This window comes from Gorilla gorilla, chromosome 19, assembly GCF_029281585.2.
Source record: "Gorilla gorilla gorilla isolate KB3781 chromosome 19, NHGRI_mGorGor1-v2.1_pri, whole genome shotgun sequence".
NCBI lineage: Eukaryota > Metazoa > Chordata > Mammalia > Primates > Hominidae > Gorilla > Gorilla gorilla.
In genome coordinates this window covers 30913187-30932308 of record NC_073243.2, presented here as the reverse complement: position 1 = coordinate 30932308, position 19122 = coordinate 30913187, and the positions used below count along the sequence as shown (strand labels likewise).

The 19122-nt window shown below is 44.5% G+C and overlaps 1 protein-coding gene across 14 annotated transcripts in view; it reads left to right on the top strand.

Annotated features, from left to right (window-relative positions):
• TRIM16 (tripartite motif containing 16) overlaps window positions 1-19122 on the top strand; it is a 48402-nt gene that overhangs the window by 9137 nt on the left and 20143 nt on the right. For 6 of the 14 annotated variants that reach the window (XM_055366928.2, XM_055366929.2, XM_063700653.1 and 3 more), the window contains 2 exons: window positions 9024-9113; window positions 9302-9376. The exons of 4 other annotated variants lie outside the window; for them this stretch is intronic. In XM_055366928.2, coding sequence (XP_055222903.2) covers window positions 9024-9113; window positions 9302-9376 — 165 coding nt within the window. Of the gene's footprint in view, window positions 1-9023; window positions 9114-9301; window positions 9377-16542; window positions 17420-19122 lie in introns of those variants that run through there. 4 more of the 14 variants (XM_055366931.2, XM_063700655.1, XM_031003427.3 and 1 more) reach the window with 3 other exon arrangements.

Below are 19122 nucleotides of genomic sequence, written 5' to 3'. Positions count from 1 at the left end.
TGACTGTACTGTTAGTAGTATGGTCTATGCTTGTGCTCTCCTCTCAGATTTGTTTGTTTGTTTGTTTGAGACAGGGTTTTGCTCTATTGCCTGGGCTGGAGTGCAGTGACGCCATCACAGCTCACTGCAGCCTTGAACTCTCAGGATCCTTGATCCTCCCACCTCAGCCTCCCGAGTAGCTGGGACCACAAGCAAGCGTCACCACACCCGGCTAATTTGTTTGTATTTTTTGTAGATGGTGTTTTGCCATATAGCCCAGACTGGTCTTGAACTCTTGAGCTCAAGCAGTCTGCCCACCTTAGCTTCCTGAAGTGCTGGCATTACTGGCATGAGCCGCCACGCCCAGCATTTGGATATTTCTATAACAGGGTTCTCTTTCGTGGGCTGTAGTGTAGACCACACTTACCCTTCATGATGGAGAATATAATTCCTCTCCTTTTACAGCCTAAGCTAAAGCTCAGTGTGTTTGTTTGGTTGTGGTAAAGTCTGGGGTGGGGGTTTGATTTGGGGCTTTAGATAGTAAATGTTCTGATATTTTGATCTCTTTTTGGTAGGTAATCTGGATTCTTTAGTTTTTAAATCATGAGTGTCTAATTTTCTAACTTATATGTTAAAATTGCCTGTATGCTTGGCTGATATGTGTCCAATGAAGGGAAAATTAATTTATATGTTAAATTAATTCCTCCAAGCAAATTATCCTGAATAATTTGCACTGTTGTGATAAACTAACTAGGGTGACCCCAGGCTTGATTTGAGGATTGCAGGAAGAGATATTTAGTGATTAAAGTAGGGCTTTCTGTCTTTTCGGAGGAGGCGTTAATACTTTTTAGGTTTTCTTTAAGTTAAGAGGCAGTTGTCACGTTATCACTCTTTTCATTTTGCAAGTTAGTCTCCTTTAGGACCCAGCTTAAGGTATCACCTCCACCCTCACCTCTTGGCCACTGTAACTGAAAATAATCTCTTCCTCTGAATACCAGTGCTGCTTACTTACTATTTATATCACTCACATATGCCTATGAAACATGACAATTTTGGTTTGATACTAATATCCGGCCTTATTCTCAATTTTAACATCATCAGGGATCATGATTTTAACATCATTATCATCATGATGAGGGAAACCTATCTTTGTTTAGGGCTTTCGTTGCTGATTTTACACAAAATAATACTTGCATATGGTTAAAAAAATCACATGAAATAGAGTTTTTCAATGAAAAGTCATTCTTCTAGGAACTTTGACCTGTTAGATATATATCGTATATTTGATGACTGCTGGGTATGTTTTGCCAAGAGTCATCTGTGCAAAATACAGTGGCTTGAGATAAACATCTCAGGAAAAATCATCTCATACTTATATTTTACTTAACAAGAATTCACCCATATGCACCAAGATATCCCCCCAAACCAAAAGATAAATTAGTATAATTAAGAATACTATAAAATTATGTTTTGCACACCTATATAAAATTCTATATTTATCTATTTATACATGAGTTATTATCAGAGCTATACACAAAACTAGGTGTATTTTATGGGCAAATTCAAGGATTTTTTAAAGACAATATTGGTATTGCCCTGTTTTCATCTTACATGCTGACTACAGAAGTAACCTTGTGTAAGAGCACGACTTCAGTGAATCTAGAGGCCCAGTCAGTTCATTCGTGTGCTAGTTTATTCCTCTTCCTGAGGGTTTTTCCTTGGTTTGCCAAAGTTGACTGTATCAGAAGATATGCCAATTTATCCTAGTAGGAAGATTGCTAGGATACAGCAACACGGTGAATAAAGAAGCACTTCAGATTAATCCAAGTCCAAAAAAACTCCACTTAACCTTAATCAGCTTCATATATTAGTCCTGGAATAAATGTGACTATAGTGAAAGTGGGAAGACATTAGACAATATTCATTTGTATATTATTGATATCAGATGATGCACACTGACAAAAACAAAACCCTAGAAATATAGTAACTGTATAGTGAAGCCATGGCTTAGGATTCTTTGCTTATTCAGTATCATGGTTTTTATAGGACCCCAACACTAGAAATTAAAAAGATTCCAGTAACACCAACCTAATTGTATGTAGAATAATCTTTAGTGGAGAAAATACTTACAATTGTATAGAAAGCCTACAGTGGATCATTTGTCATCATCCCTGTTCATAGATTTTAGAACCAAAGGGAACTTTGAATATATAATATGGGCCTTTTATTTTGCAAGTGAGGAGATGGAGATCTGGAAAGGTTAAATGATATGCCCGTGCTATTTGGGGTGAGGGCAGTGGATAGCGGAGCTGAGCTTCCACAGACCTCCCAACCCTGCATAAAAAAAAGACCTTTCTGTGACATGTAGACCATAGAGAGCATCTGGGAGAGCAATGGGCATAGGGACGCTTCGACGTGGGAGAAATTAGCGGCTGATTGAGGGACAGGAGGGAGCTGGTTTACATTTAGTGGTAATTATTGACTGGAGCACTGTGATGAGGCCATGGTACAGAGTGCTTTGAAGTCCTGCCCTGGGCCTGGGAATGGAGTCTGGATACATGTGACAGGCTTTGCGTCCTTGTTGCTTCTGCCCTGTGGCAATTGGGGATTTACTGGATGAAAATGGGTTTTCTTGTTACTGAATTTAAACTGCAGAATATCTTCAAGCTATGAAAATAATTCTGTGTGCGTGCACCTGTGGGTTACAACACTCATTCTAACTGACATGAGGGAATTATCTCATGAAGACTTTACCTGGTGTGATATTCTTATGAGTGAATGAGTGAACACCTTTTGTTTCTCTACTTTGCACTCACAAGACTCATTCTTTCACATTAGTGGTTCTCAACCAGGGGAGATTTTCCCCCTCCAGGAGACAACTGCCAGTGTCTGGAGACAGTTTTGGTTGTCACAGTTGGGGGAGGGGGTGTTACTGGCACCTAGAGGATAGAGGCAAGGGATACTGCTAATCATCCTACAATGCACGGGACAGCCCCTACAAAAAAGGATTGTCCCACCCAAAACGGCAGTAGCACTGAGATTCAGGAATTTTTAGATAACCAATTTACTGTGGCAGTATATCCCCACGAGGTGGCGGTACAGCCTCCTGCTGCAATGTTAAACTACAGTAGTTCACCGTGAGCAGTTGATTGTAATAGCGAATCTATTCTCTTTTTCAAAAAGTACACTTAAACATTTTTTACATTACAAAAGTGAAATATTCTTTGTGACAGAATCAAATAGTATACTGTGGAAGTGTATAAGTAAAAGAAAGGGGTTCCTGAGTTCCCCCTTGAAATCCTACCCTTCAGAATTGATGTGTATCTTTTTAGATTCTTTTCTTGTGCGTGTATGTGTATGCATGCATAACTAGTAGTGTACTGTTTGTTTTTCAACTCACTTATAACTTTCAACATTATACTTTAGACATCTTTAAAAATAATTTAGAGGTATCTCATTTTTTTAAATGGATGCATTGTGTTCTGATGTATGGATGTCCTATAATTTCTATATATTCTTATTAATGGGCATTTGGGTTCTTTCCAGTTTTTTTTCCTGATACAGGCAATTCAGTGGTCATGCCGCTATTTCTGTAGGATAGATTCCTGGAAATGTGAGAGCTGGGTCAGAGGACATTTAAAATATTGATGAATTGGCTGTACTAGTTTATACTCTAACAGTGTAGCAGAGTGCCTTTTTCTCTCCCAAACATTGGATACTATCAAGATTTTATTTTTAATATATGTTTTATTATATTTCATTCTTAATAATGTTGAATGTCTTTTCCTATGTTTATTTTTTCTATGTTTATCAGTTATTTGTAGTTCTTCCATGAATTGCCTATTCATTTCCTTTTTCCATTTTTTATTGGGTTGCTTTTTTTTTATCAATTTGGAGTAGTTCCTTATACATTTTGCTTATTAATGCTTTGTCTGAAGTTTCTTTTTGAATATGGGATAAGTTAAGGATAACATAGCTAGCCAATTGAACTAACTGTCCTTATTGAATAATTCCTCCCTTTCTCACTGAGTTGAAATATATACGTATATGAATCTGTTTTTGGACTCTGTTCCATCTAATGCTGTGCTAGTTTCACAGTGTTTTATTTATTGTGGCTTGTAGCTGGTTGGTGAAGAAGGATGGGAAGAATGTTTGGTGGTGTGTTTTCGTGTGCAAAAGCCTAGAGACAGGAGAAAACGGCAAGGGACTGAAGGAAGGCCAGAGGCTAAGGAAGGAACGAGGGCCTGAGGAGGAGGGGGAATGACGCTGGAGCACAGGTGGGGCTCAGATCATACAAGACCCCATGGGCCATTTTCAAATTTGGATCTTTATTCTTAGAGCCATGGAAAGATTTTAACCAGAGAAGTGACATGATCAGACTTGTATTTTTTGAAGCTTTCTTTGGACTTCTGCTTCTGGCTATGATGGAGTAACTGGTACTAGGCTAGCCCTCCCACCATAAACTGCTATACAACATGACAAAATAGATGAGACAACTATTTTCAGGCAGTGAACAATAGGTAGCACAGAACTACTGATCCCAGACAGAGGGAAACTCATGAGGTGAACCCCATGATCACCCAACTTTCTGTCTTAGAACTGCTTCCAACCATGGCACAGACAGCTGGAGTCCATGTAGAGCACAGTGGTCCCACTGAGTGGAGGATGTGGAAATCAGGGTTCAGAGCAGCGGAAGCAGATAGATAGTGCGGGGTGAGATACAGAGAGGAGGGAGTTGTATAAGAGCGTACACGAGTACATGGATAGGTCCCTTGTAAGCCGAAGGTGAGAGGCAAGCTGAACATGAGCTAGGTGAGATCACTCAAGGGTTATAAGATAGTGGCTACTGTGGGGTTGAGAGTGGAACAGTGTCCCGGTGGGATCCTGGGACATACAAAGGACACTAGAAAAAAAAAAAGAAAATCTGAGTAAGTATGGATGTCAGTTAATAATGTATCAATATTAGTTCATTAATTGTGACAAACTATCATAGAGTAACGTAAGATGTTAACAGTAGAGGTGTTGTGTACCCCTATGGTAGAAAGACTGAAGGGTCTTATGTACCCCTATTGGGTGTGGGGTAGATAGGAACTCTTTAAAAAAGAGTTTGATCTACCATGTTAGAGAATTTATTCTTTCCATAGAAATGATGGAATTCTTAGATGAAGAAGCATTCAAAGAGAAGTCAGCCAAAACATATAGGAAGAAGAAAGTATCATAGATGTGTATCAGGAAGTTAATTGATAAATATTCTCTCTGGGGGAAAAAAAAAGCTACTTCTGCTTGCATCTTACACAATTGCATGTGTACATTTTTGCTGGAAAACAATCAGAAGTCCTATTTTGTTACTTAGAATGTTATAAAGTCATGTACTCGAGAGTTGAGATATAATGAAATTAATAATTTTTACTGTTGTTATCAAGTACATTCTTAAATGAAACTGGCTTCTTTTTAAAATTTATTTTCAATTTTTGGTGTGTGGAAAAGTACAATGACTGCTAGCACAGTTTGGTGCCACTGCTTTGATATGTGCTGAGGCCTCAGCAGTTTTACTCACTATTGCTCCTGCATCATTGCGCAAATGACAATATGGTGAAAATAGCAAAGAATACTCAAGTGTTATCATGAAAATAGTTTTGACCTCACACATCCCTGAAAGTGTCTCAGTGAAGCATCAAGGGTCCATAGATCATGCTTTTAGAACCACTGGGTAACAGCAGGTATCTGGAGTTTATGTAAGATGAAGGAGGGCAAGACTCTACAAATACTTTATGCTTTTAGACTTATCCCATTCATAAGCCTATTAGTTCTGCTCCATCCACCGCCCCCCCACCGCCCAAGGCAGAGATTATTAGACTGAATAAAAAACAAGACTTGCTTACATGATGCCCATAAGAGATGCATTTTAAATATCAAGAGCCAGGTAGGCTGGTAAAAGGATGGGGTAAAGATAATACCAAATAGCCCAAATGTAGAACAAACCCAAATGCTCATCAGCAGGGTAATGGATGAACACGCTTGGTTACAGACATAGCATGGAATGCTACTCAGCAGTGAAAACAACAGGCTACTGATACGCACCATGACATGGATGAATCTCATAGATGTTTTATTGAGTGAAATAAGCCAGACACAATAGTGCCTACTATATATTTCCATTTATATGAAGTTCCAGCACAAGCAAAACTAATTTATAATGATAAAACTCAGATTCTTCGTTGCCTGGAACCAGGCATGGTAGAAAGATTGAATAAAAGGGCATGAGGGAGCTTCCTGGGTGCTGCCAATATTCTCTATCTTGATTGGGTGGTGGTTACCAGAATGGAGTTGTCAAAACTCATTCACCTGGATGCTTAAAACAGGGGAATTTTATTGCATGTAAATCATACCTCAGTAAAGTTGATTTTTTTAAAAAGCTTTCTCTGAGGGTGGGTGCAGTGGCTCACGCTTATAATCCCAACACTTTGGGAGGCCAAGGCAAAAGGATCACTTGAGAGCAGGAGTTCGAGTCTAACTTGGGCAATACAGTGAGACCCTATCTCTAAAAAATAAAAATAAATAAATCCATAAATGAAAAGCTTTCTCTGGATGCAGAATGGAGAATGGGTTGGCAAAAGCAATGAGTAGATGTAGGAATTCTAGTGTGGAGCCTATTGCCATAATCCAGGCGAGAGACAGTGATGGCTTGGACTCTAATAATAGCAGTGGAAATATAAAGGGTAAAGGGTTTGGAGATGTGTGAGATGTAAAATGGTGATGGTATGGACATGGGTTGTGACGGAAAGAGAGGAGGTAGGGATGCTCCCTGGGTTTCTGATTTGTAATCTAGTTGGGTGCTGGTGGCAATCTCTGAGAAAAGAACCATGAGGAGGGTTAAATTTGTTGTGGTGGGATCTAGGGAGGCCTTACATTTAATTTTGGATGCATTAGATTCAAGGTGCCTGTGAGAAAGTCAAGTCTTTATACTTAGAAAGTAGTTGGATATACAGGTCTGAAAGTTGAGCTGAGACATCAATTTGTGAGCCATAAACAGGTGGTAACTGAAGGCATAGGAATGGATGAGCTCATCTAGGAAGAGAGACTAAGTTGGGAAGAAGAAGTGATCTTGAGTTGAGCTTCAAAGAGCCTCTCACCTTTTCAGGCAGAGGAAGAGGAATAAGAAAATTGGACTGAAAAGTAATGGCCACCGAGATGTGGGCAGCCAGGAGAATGTGTTATCACTTGAATGTTACCCATTCATTATCTGGTTTCCCGATACATTGTGTTGTTTTCTTTCTTTATTTTTTTTATTCTTTTTATTTTTTAGATAGAGTCTTGCACTCTCGCCTAGGCTGGAGTCCAGTGGCGCCATTTCGGCTCATGGCAAGCTCTGCCTTCCGGGTTCACGCCATTCTCCTGCCTCAGCCTCCCGAGTAGCTGGGACTACAGGCACCCACCACCATGCCCGGCTAATTTTTTGTGTTTTTAGTAGAGATGGGGTTTCACCGGATTAGCCAGGATGGTCTCGATCTGACCTCGTGATCTGCCCGCCGCAGCCTCCCAAAGTGCTGGGATTACAGGTGTGAGCCACCGCGCCCGGCCCCTCTGTATTCTTTCGAGCATTCTTGTTGCTTTATTTGCTTCCTGAGTCTATGCACCATGATTGGAGGAGGGCTGCCTCTCATCCCAGGAAACCCACGTACAGATGTTAGGCTTCCTCCACGCAGACAATCAGGGGTATAGAAATATGGAGTGTTTAACCATCTGGTTTTCAGCAGTGAGGTGGAAATCAAAACCATGTGAGCAAATGAGTGTCCTAGGGGAAGTGGAATGAAGAATTGAGCTTCAGTGGCTGCTGAGACATAAGCCATCCCTAGCGGACTTGGCTGAGGCAGACTATGTTGTTTATAGAGGAACCGGCTCATTGTCCTCTGGCCCTGGCCACAGCAATCGAGGGAGGGGCACATTTTTTGGCCCTTGAATGAACAATGTTTTTTCCTTCCTTTGTTGAGGGGTCTAGGTCTGTGGTCCTTACTTATTGTTTAAAAAAAGAAAAAACAAACCTCTGAGTAAATATTGGGAAGGTGAAGGGTGGAGGGGATGGTTTTCTGAGATTCTTTCCAACACTGAAGGGCTATACCTCACTAGTAAAAACAAGAGGACCCTCACCCCCACCCTGTAACTTGTTGCTACCTGAAGGTGTCTGTCCGCTTACCTACCTGTGTGCTCCTGCCCAGCAAGCCCGGCCTGCCCTGCCCTGGCCATTGGCCTTGCTGAGCTGCTTCTCAGTGCCCTGGAGGCATTCACACCTGGCCTGAGATAAGTCTGCCCTTTTTGAAGGTGAGTGCGGCTCCCTGGAATGTGTGGTATCCCAGCAAATAGCAAGATTAGAGGTGCCCATTTTGACTGGGAGCTGGACAGCTGCCCAAGTTCTAGAAAACCAGCAGTGCGGAAACAACAATTGGCTCAGGGCCTCAGGGGAGCCGGCCTGGGAAACCATCTCCTGTCCCAGGGCAAGAGAACATTTGTTACAGATTTTTTAAAGATTTACTTCATTTATTATGTGTAGGTTGTTTTGACATTTTTAGGCATAAGCCATAAAGGTAACTAGAGTTAGATTTGTGTGATTATTTGGGTTTCATACCAATGTTAGAGTTATTACAGAGGTTGATATGGAGATTCAACAAAGCATAGTTCAAATGTGCTATGTGCCGCATAAAATGTCACGCCCTTGTTTCTGGAATTTACTGAGAGTCATTTGAGATGTGGTCAAATTCTTGAGCTCTCCATTTCCAGGGCATTGCAGACTCCCCCAGGTAGGTTTCTAGGTGGTCCAGCTGCTAATTCGGGCCCTGTAACCTTGGGTGGTCTGAGAAGTGATCAAAGCGGTGCCCATGCACCACAGCCACACCTCACTGGAAGACAAAAGAGAACCCTAGAACAGCCCAGGACTAGACCTTCGGAGACTTAGGGAAGAAATGACCGTGGTGCACCTCCTTAGCTGGCAGATGTCCGTCGCTAAGGGCACAGTTGAAGCTGACTTCGGTGTTTTCTTCATCCAATAGTGGGGTCCTTCAGGCTGTGTGCCAAGTACTGAGCTGGCAATCTCGTCTTCTGTACCAACTGGTGTGTCCTCCTGTCTTTGTGAAGGGAAGGTACGTGCAGTGCCCTGGGACAGCCCCTCCTTCTTGGGGAGGAGCCGTCATTACAACAATCGTGTTCTGAGACTAGGAGCAACGGCCCTTAGTGTCTGTAATCTGCTGTTTGTCTCACCTTTATTTTGTTCCTTTGTTAGTGGTAATTAATTACCAAAGTGATCCAAGAGGCCATCTTCTTCTTTTAGGAAAAAGACAGGGCTGGAGACCAGTTTGGTGATAGTGACCCCAAACCAGAAAGTTCATTGGGCCTGCACCTCCAGGTAAGCCAGTAAAATTCTGGGCTGGTTTCTAGAGGAGTGATGCGACTTCCAGCTCAGTGGTTCTCAGACTTTGAGATTTTACGAGAAAAATTGCAAAGTGAATTTGGAGGACTGACTTAGATGTCACTCTTCCGGACATTCCCAATCCTACACTCATTACTATTATTTCAGAAAAGACAAGACCTTTAATTCCAGAAAAGGGGGAAGGACACAATCTCAATAAAGTACAGTCCCATAAATCAATCAAATTCAGGGTTACGATCAGTTTATGATATTACTTTTATTTTTCTCAGTCTGATGGGCTGATTTGTCTTGAAATCTGGTGGACAAATATTACCTGTGTTTGTGAATCATAGCTCTGTGTGACTCAGCAGAGACACAAATGAAGAAAAAAATCCAGTGAGATTTTTGAAGAGACAAATGAAAGTCTGTTTTGGCTTAGCAAAAACGCTTGGATAGCTTCTTTAGCCAGAAACTGCTAGAGACAGTCTTTGGGTTAAGAAAGCTCTTCTTACTTGAGTTAACCTAGAGTCCTGAGAGTGATGGCCTTAAACCCCTAAACCAGGAGGGAACCTGTTGGCAGGCATTGCTTATATCCTTTCAGAGGACATAACTTTCAGAGTTTGTCCATTGGTTGGGATTATTTGTCAAGACTCAACAGGATGAAAGATGAATACTTACCTACCTACTGCCAATTGCCTACCACATATCTTGGTAGCATTTGAGTCATCAGAATTCTGGGTGGGGATTCCTCCCTCAATTCTGGAAAGGAATCCTGAACCACACCTTGACCTCACATTCCTGGTGGTAGGTTTGGTTTAGGAAAAAAGAATATCTAGGTGAAGTTACATTTGTTTTGTGAAGGCAAGAGAGACACTTCATTTTATGCAAGAGGTACTTCATTTTAGCCCCTGAATGCTTGGGGTTAAGAGGAAGCCAGTGATGTCCAATCAACACCTGATGAACCTGAGGCATTTTTTCCACGGGGCATTTAAGCAAGCTGTAGGCATAGTCAGTAGGATTCTCAATTCTTAAGTTTGGAGGTTGGGATTTCTGTTGAATGCAGACTCCAGGTGTGAGGAAGGAAATTCAGATGCATGCTACGATATGAATGAACCTTGAAGACATTATGCCAAGTGAAATAAGCCAGTCACAAAAAGACAAACACTGTATGATTTCACTCCTATGAAGTGCCTAGAGTAGTCACAATTATAGACAGAAAGTAGAACGGTAGCTTCCAAAGGCTGGAGGGGGAGAGGGAATGAGGAGTTATTGGTTAATGGCTACAGTTTCAGTTTTGCAAGATGAAAAGAGTTGTGGAGATACATGGTGGTGACAACTGCACAACAATGTGAATGTACTTAAAGCCACTGAACTGTACACTTACCAATGGTTATAATGAGCCAGGCACAGTGGTGTGCACCTGTAATACCAGCTACTTGGGAGGTGGAGATGGGAGGATCACTTGAGCCCAGGAGTTCAAGGCTGCCGTGAGCTGTGATCACACCACTACAATCTAGCCTGGGCAACAGAGGGAGACCCTATCTCAAAGACAAACAAACAAACAACCCAGCCTGGGCAACATAACAAGATCCTGTCTTTATTAATAAAAGCAGTTAAGATGGTAAATTTTATGTTATTTGTATTTTATGTGTATTTATCTGTATTTTATCATGATTAAAAATAAAAATAAATCCAGATGTGGGTGGTGACCATAGGGTAGGTGGCAAGCATTCAGAGGCTGGATGCAGTGGTTCACACTTGTAATCCCAGCAGTTTGGGAGGTTGTGAAGGGAGGATTACATGAGCCCAGGAGTTTGAAACTCACCTGGGAAACATAGTGAGACCCCATCTCTACAAAAAATTTTAAAACTTACAAATTAGCAAAGTGTGGTGGAGCACTTGTAGTCCCAGCTACTTGGGAGGCTGAGGGCTGAGGTGGGAGGATCACTTGAGCCTGGGATGTTGAGGCTGCAGTGAGCTGTGATTGCACCACTACGTTACAGCCTGGGTGACAACGTTTTGAGATGCTGTTTCAAAAAAACAAAAACCAGGCCGGGCGCGGTGGCTCACGCCTGTAATCCCAGCACTTTGGGAGGCCGAGGCGGGTGGATCACGAGGTCAGGAGATCGAGACCATCCTGGCTAACACAGTGAAACCCCGTCTCTACTAAAAAATACAAAAAATTAGCCGGGCGTGGTGGCGGGCGCCTGTAGTCCCAGCCACGCGGGAGGCTGAGGCAGGAGAATGGTGTGAACCCGGGAGGCGGAGCTTGCAGTGAGCCGAGATCGCGCCACTGCACTCCAGCCTGGGCGACAGAGCGAGACTCCGTCTCAAAAAAAAAAAAACAAACAAAAAAAAAACAAACCAACCAAATAAAAAACAAAAAAGGCATTCAGAGGTAGAACGTTCTGAGAATAACAGAGTTGGGGTAGAGGGGGAGGCTGGGAGCCAGAAGCGTTAAATCTTCCGTCACTAAGGGGAATGACTGGGAGGCTGTAGAAGACAGCCAGGAGGAGAGGAGGCGTGGTATTTTGGGGCACATAAGGGGAGCAGGGTTTGCAAAGGGGCTGGGGAGGGGCGATGGTCTAGATGTTGTGATGGGGGCTGAGGAGGACTCCCATCCCACCTAGGCATAGGAAATGAGAGAAGGAGCTACATGGGTTGAGAGGTGGCAGGAGAAATTGTCTTTGGGGGACATTCAAGTTTTGGTTAAGACAAGGAGCAAAGCAGAATCCGAGGAGAGACAGAGTATCAAGATGCCCCAGGGCTCAGTGGGAGCAAAGTGGGGTGGTGACGGTAGAGCCTTTGAAGCAATAGGGAATTTGAGTTCAAAAGAATCATGTGACTTTCTAGCCTCAATATTTGGGTGCTGGGGGTTTGAGCGTGGGCATTTGAGGCTTGATGGGATGTGTCACTGTCCCTGGAAGCAGGATCAGAGCTTGGGCCTAGTGGTGTTCTGCTTTGAGGGTTGGCATTAGAGGGGACTTAGAAGTTGTGGTGAATTTTGTGGTTCCAGAGGGCTGGAGATGAGCCTCCAGAGGGGCCACCACTCCTAATCCCATGCCCCTGCCAGATATCCCAACCTGAGCATGATGCTGTCTCCCATTGAGCTTGGACATGCACTTAGACCCCACCGCAACATAATTCCTCAGAGGGCCAAACTAGAAATTGATTTACCGGCCCTGACTTAGGACAACATACTCATTTCATGGACAAGGAAACTAAGGTTAAGAGGGGACACGCGTTGGGCGCGGTGGCTCACACCTGTACTCCCAGCACTTTGGGAGGCCGAGGCGGGCAGATCACGAGGTCAGGAGATTGAGACCATCCTGGCTAACACGGTGAAACCCCGTCTCTACTAAAAATACAAAAAATTAACCAGGCGTGGTGGTGGGTGCGTGTAGTCCCAGCTACTCAGGAGGCTGAGGCAGGAGAATGGCATGAACCCGGGAGGTAGAGCTTGCAGTGAGCCGAGATCATGCCACTGAACTCCAGCCTGGGCGACAGAGCGATACTCCGTCTCAAAAAAAAAAAAAAAAAGAGATCAAATGATTGGCAAAGGCCAGGCCAGGGCCCACATTCCCATTTCCTGTTTTCCACACCACTGTGGAATGTCTGCTAGCTCAGGACTTCAGTGGGGCATTGATGAAGGGCTGAGCACTCCCATGAACTGCTCTAAAAGGGTTAGCCATAGAGAAGCAGGTATGAAACAATTCATGAGAGAAGAAAGGGTGGGAATGAGATAGGGAGGGAAGGAATGAGGAAGAAGTGAGCCACGTGGAAACCCAAGCAGGATGTATGCCTTCTGATTTCTACTGAAGCTGTAGAAAGGGCCAGGCAGGGCAACTACCTTTTCTTCCCCGTTCTCAGAGAGATCAGAGGCCCTATGGTATGTGGGTGGACCAGTTCAGCCGCCAGTACCAGGTCACTCTGAAAAAGGGATTAAAAGGAAAGCACACCTGTCCGTTAATACTGGAGAAAACACTGACAATGGTCTGGACTGGGAGAAGCCAGTCCTCCTGGCTGGAGACATGAAAACCATGAAATTAAATTCCAGAGCTCTGACAGAAGCCTGTATGGCTTTGTGTGGTCTCTGACAAGCTACATTTTTTTTTTCAATTTTTAGAAAGGACTCAAAATATAAGGACTTCGATGACGGGACAGCTATTCATCTTTCCCCATCTCATAGTGCTGTGGGATAATTAAGGAATCAAAGAGACCAAGGGGTTGAGGAGGATACTTATTATTTATTATTTAGATGCACTGGCCCAGTCAGATTAACATCCAAAAAGACTGAGCCCCAAACAAATAGTCTGGTTACCTATTAAGCATTTTATGGGGCAGGGGGAGATCTGTGCAGGGGGAAGCATATTACAGAAGTGAGAAACAAAGACAGTTATTCAATTAAGACATGCATTACATCATTGCTTACTTTTCAAGGAAAAAACATGTTTTACAACTTGAGTTTATCTGCCTAGTGACCTTGCAGCTGCAGAGCTAGAGAAACAGCGTCTTCACAATGCCTGGGAAAGGGAGAGAGAAGGCTCACTGGCCACAGAAAAACAAGCAGTTAATTTTTAAAGGACTTCGGCTCTTTCTCTTCCTCAGGGGGAATTGGGTTTTCTTACATACAATGAATTTTTGCTTACACATTCTTTAATTTCTTTTAATTCCTTTTCCAGTAGAACTGGACCTGAGGCAGCTAGGAATAGGATGCATGTTTCTGACCCTGGCCAGGATCAGAAAGAAGGAAACCTCTCCTGAGGGTCTTCAGCAGTGGAAGAGGGCAGTCAGGACAGGGACAGTGAGGAAACGTTACATCGCTAAAAAGGGCTATTTATGCGTATTCTATGCGTGGTTGAAAATAAACAGCACTGTGTCTGGAATGAATTTGTAAAGTCTTCGGTGCCTTCTAACTCTGAGTAGTCACTAGGTCTCTCGGATTTCTGAAAAGTACTAGTCAGTGACAAGAAACATCCCTGTGTTTATTTAGTTTAATCCAAATCCTATAGAACTCACCGCAGGGATGCAGAGCCATAGGGAGTGTGATATCTTGGAACCATCCTAATGCCTGATCCCTGGGGCTAGCTGGATCTGACCCCTCCCCCTCCCCCCAATCTCTCTCTCTTCCATTTGCCTTCCAAATCCATTTGAGTTCAAATGTATCTGATTAAATAATCCCAGGGAAAACTGTAGAAAGCTCTAGAATTTGGGGTTCAGGTACCCTGGAATAATCCTGGATTCCTTTGTATCCATCTGCAAACGCTGGGTACACTGTGTACCCCCATCCAGGGGTCATGCCTCGCAGCTCCTTTCTTCTAAGGAGCTAGAGGCTTCCAATCTCATGCCCTGACCGTGTGTTATGGGCTGAATTGTGTCTCCTTCCCCTACAAATGTGTATGTTGAAATCTTTGCCCTTAATACCTCAGATATGACTGTATTTGGGGAGAAAGTCTTTAAACAGGTAATTGAGGGTTGGCCCTAATCTAGTCTTACTGGTGTCCTTATAAGAAGAGGAGATTAGGACACAGATACGTACAAAGGGAAGACCATGTGAAGACACAGGAGAAGCTATCTGCAAGCCAAGGAGAGGCCTCAGAAGAAAGCAGCCCTGCCAGTGACTTGATCCAGCTTCTAGAACTGTGAGGAAATGAGTTTCTGTTGTTGAAGCCAACCAGTGTATGGTTCTTTGCTATGGCAGCCCTGGCAAGCTCATACACCATGCGTCTTACTGTGTTTGTATTGCTGTAAAGGAATACCTGAGGGGGTGGGGGTAACGTATAAAGAAAACAGATCTTTTGGCTCACGGTTTTGCAGGCTGTACAAGAAGCATGGTGCTGGCATCTGCTTCTGGTGAGGGCCTCAGGCCGCTTCCATCCGCAGTGGAAGGGGTAGGGGAGCCGGAGTGGGCAGGTCACATGGAGAGAGAGGAATTAAGAGAGGGGGTGGTGCCAGGCTCTTTTTTAACAATCAGATCTTGTGGCAGCTAATATTAATAGAACGAGAACTCACTCATCACTGTGGGGATGGCACCGAGCCGTTCATGAGGGATCCACCCCTATGACCCAAACACCTCCCACCAGGCCCCACCTCCAGTATTGGGGATCAAATCTCAACATGAGGTTTGTGGGAACAAGTGTCTCAACTATAACACCATGTCTAGGAATGTTTCGTTAAGTGGGCAAAAGGGCTGTTAACCTGAAGGGAGCGTTCTGTGGAAGGAGACAAGTCTTCCCTGACCCTCCTGATCTCCACTGAGTACCCACGTGATGTTCATCTCCACGAGTGTGATGGACATTACTGGAATGTTCAGGAAGATGATATGGAAAGGTCAGCATCAGAAGTATGCATCTTGGCTGGGCACAGTGGCTCATGCCTGTAATCCCAGCACATTGGGAAGCCCAGGCAGGCAGATCACCTGAGGTCAAGTGTTCGAGACCAGCCTGGCCAACATGGTGAAACACTGTCTCTACTAATAATACAAAAATGAGCCAGGCATGGTGGTGGGCATCTGTAATCCCAGATACTCAGGAGACTGAGGCAGAAGAATCACAAACCCAGGAGGCGGAGGTTGTAGTGAGCCAAGATCCCATACTGTACTCCAGCCTGGGCGACAGAGTGAGACTGTGTCTAAAAAAAAAAAAAAAAAGCTGGGCACGGTGGCTCACACCTGTAATCCTAGCACTTTGGGAGGCCAAGGCGGGTGGATCACGAGATCAGGGGTTCAAGACCAGCCTGGCCAAGATGGTGAAACCCCGTCTCTACTAAAAATAGAAAAAAAAAAAAAAAAAAATTAGCCGGGCACGGTGGCAGGCGCCTGTAATCCCAGCTACTCGGGAGGCTGAGGCAGGAGAATCACTTGAACTCGGAGGGCGGAGGTTGCAGTGAGCCGAGATCACACCACTCACTGCACTCCAGCCTGGGTGACAGAGTGAGACTCTGTCTCAAAAAAAAAAAAAAAAAGAAAAGAAACATGCATCCTATTCCTAGCTGCCTCATGTCCAGTTCTATGAGATGGGAGTAGATGAATGGCTGTCCTGGTGTTGAAGTCCTTACATTTTACTTCTCTTTAAAAATGAAAACAAAAAAAAAATGTAGCTTGTCAGACCACACAAAGCCACACAGGCTTATAACAGAGCTCAGGAATCTTCTGTCCTTTCCAGAGCAGGCACAGAGACACGTGGTCTTCAGCAGAGCCTATGGGGTTCAGATGATTCACATAAGAATAGAAGTTTCAGGGCTGGACCTGGGGAGGCAGCCTGAGCCTGAGCCGGCTGTCCTGAGCCTGAGTACTCTAGCTGCCTTGTCGTCATCGCATCTGGCTGCCATCCAGCGCCAGCACACAGTAATGAGTGGCCGAGCTTCCTCTGGGAGGGAGGAAACAGTTAAAATCTTGCAGCAGCTGCAATCATCTAGGCGTGGTTCTCTTGTCTGACTTGGGCTGCACAGATCCTGGGCCAAGGGACAGAAGAAAGACAGCCTAGGAGCAGAGCCTCCCAGATGGCTGAGTTGGATCTGATGGCTCCAGGGCCACTGCCCAGGGCCACTGCTCAGCCCCCAGCCCCTCTCAGCCCAGACTCTGGGTCACCCAGCCCAGACTCTGGGTCACCCAGCCCAGACTCTGGGTCGGCCAGCCCAGTGGAAGAAGAGGACGTGGGCTCCTCGGAGAAGCTTGGCAGGGAGACAGAGGAACAGGACAGCGACTCTGCAGAGCAGGGGGATCCTGCTGGTGAGGGGAAAGAGGTCCTGTGTGACTTCTGCCTTGATGACACCAGAAGAGTGAAGGCAGTGAAGTCCTGTCTAACCTGCATGGTGAATTACTGTGAAGAGCACTTGCAGCCACATCAGGTGAACATCAAACTGCAAAGCCACCTGCTGACCGAGCCAGTGAAGGACCACAACTGGCGATACTGCCCTGCCCACCACAGCGCACTGTCTGCCTTCTGCTGCCCTGATCAGCAGTGCATCTGCCAGGACTGTTGCCAGGAGCACAGTGGCCACACCATAGTCTCCCTGGATGCAGCCCGCAGGGACAAGGAGGTGAGTGCTTGGGGACCATTCATCCATTTGGGAGAGGGCGGTGGGGGATGGTGTGCCCGGCTGGCTGCAGCTGCTAGGTCCACTGACGCCACTACTATGCTCTGAGCATACCTGAAAAAGACTAGCCTCAGCGTCTGCCTGCTGGGTCAGTGTAAATATACATTGCACTTGGTTTTGGAAACTGTGTGGAGTAGGTTGCTCCATCTCTGTCCCACTGTCTCTGTGCGATCTCTGTCTGTGTCTGTCTCTCCTCCTTCTTGCTAGTTTCCTGCTGTGCCTTATACAGCTTTTGGTGATGTGTGTTTGGGTGGAGGGTGCAGAAGTTGTGGGGGTTAGGGCGGTGATATGTCCCTCTGGCTGGATCTGCATGGCACATCCATTGTCAATTAATGAAATAAAACCTTGGCAGAAATTCAAGAGAAAAGAACAACTCTTTCTCCCAGTTTCTCCTTTTCTCTTTACCTCAAACAAGAGACCAGTAGAATGGGCCCCTCTGGAGATAACAGGAAATCTAAGAGCTTGAAAAGTGCTAAGCTAGCAGAGAATTTGAAACTTAGGTCCAGGTATAATGTCACAGGTGGCTTAGGGATAATAAAAGTTCCTCACCAGATGGAGGTATCAGGAGAGACTAAGAAACATCATGCTCATAGCCTGTCATTTTATTTCCATCAGATAAGGAAACTGTTTCTAGAACAATTCATTTTTCTTTGCCTAAAGCTAGATCCTGGAGAAGTTCCTGGAAATTGGTTTGGCACCTCATATGCTTCTTTCCTTCTACTTTGACTTTCAGCGAACACTTTTAGTTTTCAGTCGGGAAGTGTAGTTGACGTTTGCCCCACGTTTCCTACATTCATCATCAAGGAAGTTCCCTGTTGACACTGAGTGCAGGTGGCAGACCTATGGCCATTTCTTGGCAAATGTTCCCTGGCATCAAAGGAAAGAGGTTTCTAGGAAAGGGGGTCTACTTGCCAGGGCCCCTCCTCTCTGCCAATCCCTAGGCATAGATTTTAGCTGGTGCTAGTGGGATTGTTCTGGAAACCTCTGTATTCCAGATGCCAATGAGTCATTGTTTCCGGCCCGGGAAGCCACTTGCCAAACTGTTTCCAGTGTTTCCAGGGTAGGGAGTGTCCCATCAGGAGGACAGGTAGATCAAGAAATAGATCAAAGGAAAAAGCTCCTATAGTTGAGGAAAATAGCCTTCACTGAGTATTGCCATGTGCTGAATGCTTTTTGTGGATTTTCTCACCCAATCTTCAAATAACTATGAAGTTATCTCATATCCTCATTATCTCCACCACACTTGTCCAAGCTCATAGTTGATTAAGTCACGGAGTGAGGAATGGAAGCCTCTGGAAAGCCATCCTACTGGAGGGACATGAAGAAAGGACACAAAAATCACAATATTATCCTCTTTTTTTGCACCAAAACCTGCCACACATATACAAGAATTTTATTATTTTTAACTGGAAAAGTGATACATGATGTTAAAAAATAATCTCCACCAGCCGGGCGCGGTGACTCACACCTGTAATCCCAGCACTTTGGGAGGCCGAGGCGGGCAGATCATGAGGGCAGGAGATCGAGACCATCCTGGCTAACATGGTGAAACTCCGTCTCTACTAAAAATACAAAACATTAGCTGGGTGTGGTGGTGGGTGCCTGTAGTCCCAGCTGCTAGGGAGGCTGCAGTAGGAGAATCATTG